At 27.5% G+C, this 9,290-nt stretch overlaps 1 protein-coding gene across 1 annotated transcript; it reads right to left on the reverse strand.

The window, feature by feature from the left end:
- Positions 1 to 13: 13 nt before the first annotated feature.
- Positions 14 to 2,475, reverse strand: LOC112693467. Its single transcript, XM_025568556.1, has 3 exons — positions 2,422 to 2,475; positions 1,952 to 2,143; positions 14 to 506 (listed from the first exon to the last, which is right to left on the reverse strand). The coding sequence occupies exons 1-3, from the start codon at positions 2,473 to 2,475 to the stop codon at positions 273 to 275; spliced, it is 480 nt and encodes a 159-aa protein (XP_025424341.1). The 3' UTR covers positions 14 to 272.
- Positions 2,476 to 9,290: the final 6,815 nt, after the last annotated feature.

Below are 9,290 nucleotides of genomic sequence, written 5' to 3' on the forward strand. Positions count from 1 at the left end.
TATTATTTTATGAATGTATAATATATAATTATTATTTACGAAAAAGGTTATAATACGATATCTTTATTTTAAGACCAAGATAATACAACTGATATTGAATACAATATTTATACATATCCATTTATAAAAAAAAATTATTAGTTTAATAGAAAGTTTCATAAGAGTTAAAAATTTAATTGAAAATAATATTTATTTACTGACTATAAACACAATTACAGTTATCAGTTATCAGTTACATAAATAATAAAAAAGTGCTGAAATATATATTAAATTTATTGAGGTATAGCAACTAGTTTTAACCACAAACCAGTCATTTGAACATTAGTATGATTCATATTAATTTTATTGTAGAGTGCAATTGAATTTTCTAAATTACTCCTGGGGGTTTCCATTAGTGAAGTTTTTGCTTTTTTCAGTAAAATTTTTGCCACATTTTTTAATGACTCTACTTTGATGCAATAAAGTATTTCTAATTCTAACTTGTAACATTGATTTGAATGATACATCTAAAACAAATAGGTTACAATTTAATAAAATAGTAGGTATATCTTATATTATTATGAATTTCATGGAAATAAAGTTTATTTAAATTATAATACTACAATATACTCAATAAAAGCAAGATATTAAAAACATTATTCATTATTCATACAATTTATAAAGTTCAATTAATCTAACTAAAATTAATCAAATAAGATCTCCAGACTTAACCCCATTTATGGAGATTTTTATAAAACTATTGTATAGTGAACCTACCTACGAGGGTATTAATGTATCAATGTCTTATACTTAAAAAACAAAACACAACAGGCATGTAATATTTTAAAAGAAAACCAAATAAATGATGCCACATCAAAATATTTTTGTAATTATGTTTAGAACACCAAGGAGAAAATTTCAAACAGTGTATAAGATAGAACATTAATTGTAAATAAATTAATCTTAATTTTAAATTTATGGTGTGTACATTTTTTTAATTTTCATTGCTTTTTAAATTATTTAGTTATTATGATAAGTTAAATATAGTTAAATTACGATAAAAATAATAATTTTTTATATATATTATATATCTACAAACAATACTAACAGGTTAATTTAACAATTAAATATTGGAGATATTATTTTAATTTTCAAGTATTAAGTTGAAAATAATAAAAATGTTGTCAAAACCATATTCATTAATATTAAACTTCAACATACAACAACTCTGCCAATTTTATAATTACAATAAATCTATTTGAGTATTCAAAAATTGTTTAAAAAAAAAAAAAAAAAAGTACTTTATTCTAATATATAGAAGAAGAAAAGGTGTTGCAATTTAAAAAAAGGAAGTTGTATGCAACCGTTCTAGTCAAAACTTTGAAATTTATCTTAAATTATGTATTTTGATATTTTTTTTCATTCATTAAACCCCATTTCAGTTCAAGAACATCCAACTAAAATATTTTATGGCACATCTTAGTGTGAAAATACTATAAATATATACAAAAATTAATTTTGGTTCTTAAACTTAAGTATAGGAATGTGTTGGAATTAAATAAACTATCTAATATTTATATGATTATAACTTGTAACATTGTTGGTATGGAATTTTAACTCTAAAAACAATATTCAGTATTATATGGCTGAATAAACCTAAACGAATTATTTATAAATTAATGTAGGATAAGATCAATATACTATTATAATACATAGCAATAACATAATATGTTATGTAAATCTTCTGGCTACTGTAGTATACCATTTATGAAATGGATTAATATTTTATAAATTCTATATTCTGAAACCAATAAATAAAATATTTGGTACCTATTAAATACTATAAATCAATAAAAAAAAATTATGTGTAATAAGTGTCAAACACATTAAGTTTCTTGAGTGATAAATAGCATTGCATGGAAAATAGCTATGTTGACTAGTGTTAAAGAAATTCTTCAACCTATTTACGTACAATATCTTCAGCTTTTGCATAAGTAAAGTAACCCGGGGGATAACTTCCAATCGATCCAATTGGTGAAACATTAACCATTTTTGACATTTGGAAATCAGACTGTGGAGGTATATAGTCTTCTTCTATAGACGGCTCTGATTCTTTTGTGCTAGAACGAATTGAAGTTTCCAATTCCAGAGGTCCAGAAGCCATCTAAAACAAGTAGGTAGATTATAATTTTTCCATTCAATGAGACTTAATTTTGATTAAAAAAAATAATGGTGGGGCGAATTTCGTTGTTCATGTACATAATTAAACAATATTTTCCCTCACTATAATCACGTGTTTCGCAATTGATTATTCATACCTTGTGAAAAAATTGCATGTACAATTTATTTTTTTAAAATCAAACAATTGTACTCATTTATGGTATATTTAAAAAAAACACTTAAACATTTATATAAACTAGAGAGTGTATATGAACTGATAACCTTACCAAAAGCGCCAAACTTTGCTACTTCCAATATTGCTTCAGTTATTACCATTATGATGTATTTTGTACGTCAAATGAAGAATTTCTGTTTGAGGAAATTCATGCTTTCTGATGTTAAATAATATTGAAGCGGGTCCAGACGAAACAATATTTGCCGAGCGGTATTTTTGTGTCTACACGATCCACGGCATTTACCCATAAATATTTTTCGTATATATTCATATTTTAGTTAGTGACAAGATGTCAACAGAACAAGATATTGTTTGTTTCCAAGCCTTGTTCGCTATACGCTAACGTTATATAAAATGTTGAGTTCGTCCGAGCTTACGAAATAGAAAATTCGTCAATAGTACACAGTAAATTAACGAAATGAGAGAAGATGATGATTTACATTATAAAATTAGGCATTGTTTTCATATTTTTTTACGTATGTCGAGTGTGTACTTCGAAAATGTATTGTCTATAATAGGATTAAAATAATTAAATAAGAAAAAAGATAATACGAAATAGGTGTATTACAGCATTGCCATTGTTTCAAAAAATAAAGTTAAGATAAGCAAATAAACAAATTATTTTATAATATTAATAATCATTTAATATATTATTATTTAAATCAAAACAGATGCTATTTAAAAATATAGTTAATATTAAATAAGCAGTAATAATTAATAATCATATTTAATTATATAGTATAGTTTAATATAGATAGGTATACCTTAAATACTAAAGTATAAACATAATTTTATATGAACCACTAATATTGTTTAAATTTCCAATTATTTTAGACAGTGCTTGACTTGTCAAAATTTAAGAAGAGGGACTTTGTTTACTTAAAAAAAAAAGCATCCCCAAAACTTGTTAAGCGTTATAGTTATAACGTAATAATAGTAGGAGGACGCTAATATTTCTGAAAATTAGTTGAATACTCCGTCCTCTTGCATCTCCTCCTCCCACAAGTCAAGTACTGATTTTAGAACTAAATTGATTAAAATAAAAGCTTAAAAAGCTTATTGATGAAAAATTAATAATGACAAACGTCTTTGATATAAAGTATAAATTTGTTTGTAAATTATATATTAAATTAATGTTTGTTTGATGTATCAGGTACCTTATTCATAGTAACATCTTCTGTACTTGATACTGCTAAATCCGTGGTGTTTGATGATGATGTCAAAGAACAAGAGCAGTCACTTCCCGTAGTGTCAAAGTTGTTATCCGAATAACTTGGTGGGAGAATATCCCTATTAGTAAAGGGATGGTCAATATATCCAAGTGATGCATTATATAATAATCTTTGGATTTCATACTTTACTGTTAATCTGGCGTATTCAGAATTTAATTTTCTAATACTATTTGCAATGTCTTCACCAAATACACTGTACTCATCTCGAGTTGTATTATTTTCGTAGATATTACGCACCATTCCAATTATATTTTCTCCTATTTCTTCGTGATAGTTTCTAACCTGTGGTATAGAATTTTGAACTGTTAATGATTGTTGTTGACTTGAATTTATTGGTTCTTCGTTATCTTTATTTGTGATGTCCATCTCCTATTAAATTATAAACCTAGATATTAGGTATCTGTTATGGTTTTTTCGATTTTGATTAAAAATTAAAATGCTAATTTAATGAAAAATCATGAGCGTACTAATTTTAAATAAATACAATTATAATTATATAATAAAAAGGAGAGGGTCGGCGAGTACACGATTTAGTAAAAGTTTTCGAATTGAGTTCGAGTATTCGTCTCGAATCAACCAAAAAAAAAAAAAAAAATGATGCACTCTATTTTATTCGAATTAAATCTAGTGTATGACTTCACTCGACTTCAATCAAGTGCTTAGGTTAGGCCTAGGTTTATACATGTTACTTTATAAAAGTATATACGAGTATATATTATAAATATATATACGCGCCGTGGGATTGGAGTTGCGCGGCGCGGCACGTCCTTTCCGATGATTTTCGGTGTCTGTGACACGTGCCGAAGGGAAAAGCGGTTCGTAATAAAAGCCCGGGAAGTGCGCCGTGGGATCACACCTCACATTACACTCGATAGAAATTACCAGAAAGGTTGATGGTTTCAGATGATAACTATATAGATCGTTATTGCTTTAATGTTTTTTAGCACCGTGATAACGTCAATTTATACAGATTGGTAACCACGACGTTTTTCTCAAACCCTACATTTACTACATTTTTCGGCTACCCTTAACTTCTTTCCCGAGCACTCGAATTTCGAACTCTACTTGAAATAATTTGAAATTCGACTCAACTCGACATCAAAAAACAATACTCGTTCAACTCGAGAAATATATAAATTAGATTTGCGTTTTTCAACCAGACATTCTCGTATTCCTAAACGAAGAATCCTATCGACCTGATTTAGTTATGCGTTTTTGATGAAAAATTAAAAAACATAAATAGAATAATTTAAAAGCAATAATTAATGAGATTCTTATTTCTAATTGTTTCATAGTCAAAAGTTTGTTTATTTGTAATTCAACATTTTAAACACATAAAAGTATATTATTTTCTACTGATAACATGATATCACTCTAAACATATTCATATAATAGTTATTTGTTTCATTAACAATTAATGATATAATATAGCAGGCGCAGAGATGTGGGTGTCAAATCCCCCCATAGGCCCTTTTAAGATTGTATAAAATAGTGTTCTTAATGTAAGGAAATTATAAGGAAACAAAATAATATTGCAAGGATTTATTGTAAATTATTAATTTGACACATTCAATATATATATGTTTTATTATTTATTATTTAAATACACAGGTACTTAGGTTTAGGAATTTTCCTTCCATAATAATGATTTTGCAACTGATCCCTCCCCCCCCCCCATACAAAAGTTATGTATACGCTACTGTAATATAGGTATTTTATAAATGGTATAATGGATAATTTGGTTTTCTAGAAAACATATTCGGAATATTAGCTTTTGTTTTTCGAGTATTTCTTAATCTAATGCTACTTGAGTAATCTATAGCCGAAATCATTACCAAGATTTATTTACATTTGCACAATTATTTAATGCAAAGTTCTATTTCGTATTAGGTATGCTGTCCAAATGGAGCTCTTGATAATAAATATATTCATATAGAAGAAATGACAAGAGGAACATAACGAAATTATCTTGAAGGAGTGACTTTCGTTGCAAATATTGATTGAGTTGTTCGTTGGAAAAGCTATGAAGCTACATATTCAGTGGCGTAGATACAATTTTTTTCTGGGGGGGGGGGTTGTTTAAAAGTAAGTTTTTAAGTGTTCTTAGTATATCTTAAAACGAGGTCATATGTAATAATATTACATTTAAAATGGTATTATTATTATGTCCCGTATTTAATGAAAATTATTTTGTTATTCAATTTTTAATATATACCTAATCATAGTAAAATCAAAATATTTTACTATAATATGTAAATATTAATAAATAATAATCAAATATCAATAAAAAAAATTTGTGTGGGGAGGGTGGAAACCCCTTACACCCTCCCCGTAACTACGCCACTGTACATATTATACAAAATCAATTTACAGAATACTTTAAAAGGAAAATTTCCGTGATAACCTATAAGTGTATAAAAATTTATCTACTCATACAATTATTTGGTTTGAAATATGAACTCTTATCAATATTTTTCACTATTTTATCTAAAAAAATGTATTTTATTATATTCATATATACTAGAGGTCTCGATTGAAAACGTTGAATATTACATACGAGGAAGAAAAATTTCTATTCACGTATACTTAACAAACGTGAATTTAATATACATGTACACGTATTTTATATATTCATGTATTGACGAATATTCGTTTAAGTATTATGTAGTAATACAGTGCGAATATACCGTGGTAACTTCAAAAATAACATCGTTAATAACATAAAATGTTAACTTATTGGTTTAACAATATTATGAATTTAAAGATAATATTAATGCTAAAATACGTAAATACGTGAATATGTAAAAGCATGTACACGTGAAATCGGAAACGCTACATAATAGGTACATACTTACATATTACAAGTTTAACTATATGTTTTTTTAGGAAGTTACACTTTTCATAGTATGAATAAATATTTTATATTAATTTGTAATTTGTATTATGTACATATAATTAAATACATATGTATAATTTTAATTAATTTTAGTTTTACCTTTTACGAATGGTTCAATTATTTGTTTTTAAATGTATATATATGTTTTATACATACAAAAATATATGATTACAATTTAATTAAGTCATAGGAATCCCTAGAGAGAGAAGGCGGGGCACTTTCCCCCCTCTAAAATTTTAAATTTGTTTCCAAAGCATTATCTGTAACGCGTCAATTTAGTAAACATAGATTACTTTAATATAACATACCTATATATTATATATATAAAAAAAATTATCTTTAATAATAATTGGATTAATTTATTTTATCGTATCTAATCTTATATATGACGAAAAATAATATTGTAAGTTATTTTGCCTAAAAAACTTTATTATGAAATTAATTTGAGGTGTGTATCATAGTATAGGAACGTAGTCGGTCTCTATGTTTCAGTACTAATTTAGAGAAATAACTATTATCTCTCTCACTCTCTCTCTCTCTCTCTCTCTCCCCCCCCCCCCCCCCCTGTGTTCCTCTTCTCCCCTTGATACACGTTATATTTTAATATTCTTCTAATATCAAAATTATAATAAAAATATTTTATTTGTTATGACTAACATTAAGTATCATAAATCTTCAATTATTTTTTTATTTTTTATAAAGTAATAATTGAGGGTGTTAACACAAATGTTTTACACGAAAAATGTGAGTTGATTTGAATGAATTAAATCAAATATATTTATTCATGAATTTTGATATCATGGTAATAATAATAATAATAAATTTACCTCAAGTCCTTCAGTGGTCTTTTGGTTGTCTTCATTCGACGAAGATGCCATTTAATTAGGATGTAGAGTACGTGTGTGATAGAACTATAATAAAAAAAGGATAAACGCTAACAGAACTCTCCCACGCAACCGATCGAATATGGACACAGAATGAACGTGTCATGATCAAATGAAACTAGTCAAGTACTTGTAGCGCAGCCTAGCGAACAATTCGATACGAAAACCACGAGCATTGAAAACAGACAAAATTTCTCAGTCTCCATCTCAATACTCATAATATAAGTACAAATATATTTGGCCGAAACGAAAATCACATTTTTAGAAGAAACGATGACCACTCCCTATTATTTTTTTTTAACAATCACTGCCGTATGTGGTCTGTCGCGCCTAAGACGCTGCAGGTCATCTTTTGTAGAATATTCACTATACGAGTGTAAGGAAAGTCGTAAAAAATATGAAACATGTTGTAGGCATCATAGTGGGTATATGTATGTACCTATATTTTACTATTCGGGTACGCATCCCCCGACGGACGAACAAGTCACGTATACCCTACTGCGGCGTCAATGTGTTTTTCTCCTCGTACCGAATTATGTATCATCATAAATAATACACCACTATACACATATATGACATCGTATATAGACATGTGTATACAGTATAAAATACAAAATCGGAGAGATCAGGCCAGGGTGTGTTCTGAGACTGACGGTCGGGCGGTCACGCCCAAAATCTAAATACTTTTATACATAGTTTATTTGTTCAGTATCACCTGCCTACAGTTATATAGTTAAGGTGCATCGCCTACGTACACCCTCAACCCCGGGAGATCGACCCTTTACATTCCTAAAAGCCACCTGCAAACTGAAGTGTACATTGTTACCGTGGCCACCGTCACCATCACCGACCAGAAAAACGAGTTATAAATAAAAATTATCTCCGATTATTTTCCAAGAAATATCTGACTATTGTTGTCGTCCACGGTCATGTTCGGCTCGACCGCCACTAAGAGATGCAATCCAAACTCTACAGGGTATTCTTAATAGAGTTTTTTTGAGCACGTTCATCTCATTTTGATGCTTTATTTATATAATATATTTAGATATTAATCTATTTGTTCATATTCTGTTTTATGGAAAAAGTACGTGCATATTCAATTGGACTATATTTTCTATACATGGATTTTTCTAATGGATTACTATCAATATCGAATTTTGTATACTGAATGGGAACAGCACCATTTTCAACAAAAATAATTGATTAGCTAATTTTTCTGAAATTTTATTAAATACATAAAATAATAATTATTAGACCATAACAATCATATTATATCAGATAAGTAGAACGTTAATTATTTGAAGATTATTTTATACATACTAAGAAATGTCTGAACTAATGTCTTCATAGATTTCAGTTTTTTCATTAGTATTGTGAAATTTGAGATTATTTTATTATGCTCTAAGACTTGATTTAAATAACGTTTATAACGTTGATAAAAGGGATATAAACTAGAAAATTACAACAAAAATCATAACGAATAGCATCGGTTTGTGAAACTCGCCAGTTTACTAAAGAAAAAATGATAGTAATTTTTTTTTGGAAAATGTAAGTGGAGATCACACTTTACTACTCGTATTATATGATAATTGATAAAACCACGATTTACTCTGTTAAACCACGATGTTTTAAAACAATGGATTTAAAATAACATACATAATATAATAAAAGACGGTATTTTGTATTTTTATATATTATACGTTTAGATAAAACCATACCGATAAATACTGGTCATATGTCGATATTATCGTTTTTTTATTCTTTACTCCAAATGTATAAATATTTTAACTATTACATACAATTTTCTCGAGCAAATGAACATCGAATATTCTAGAAAAAATTAAAGGAATAATTGATCACCAAAATATTTGTGTTCCCATTCGAATAACAAATGTTTATATTGA

This window comes from Sipha flava, unplaced genomic scaffold, assembly GCF_003268045.1.
Source record: "Sipha flava isolate LNK unplaced genomic scaffold, YSA_version1 87_pilon_pilon, whole genome shotgun sequence".
Taxonomy (NCBI): domain Eukaryota; kingdom Metazoa; phylum Arthropoda; class Insecta; order Hemiptera; family Aphididae; genus Sipha; species Sipha flava.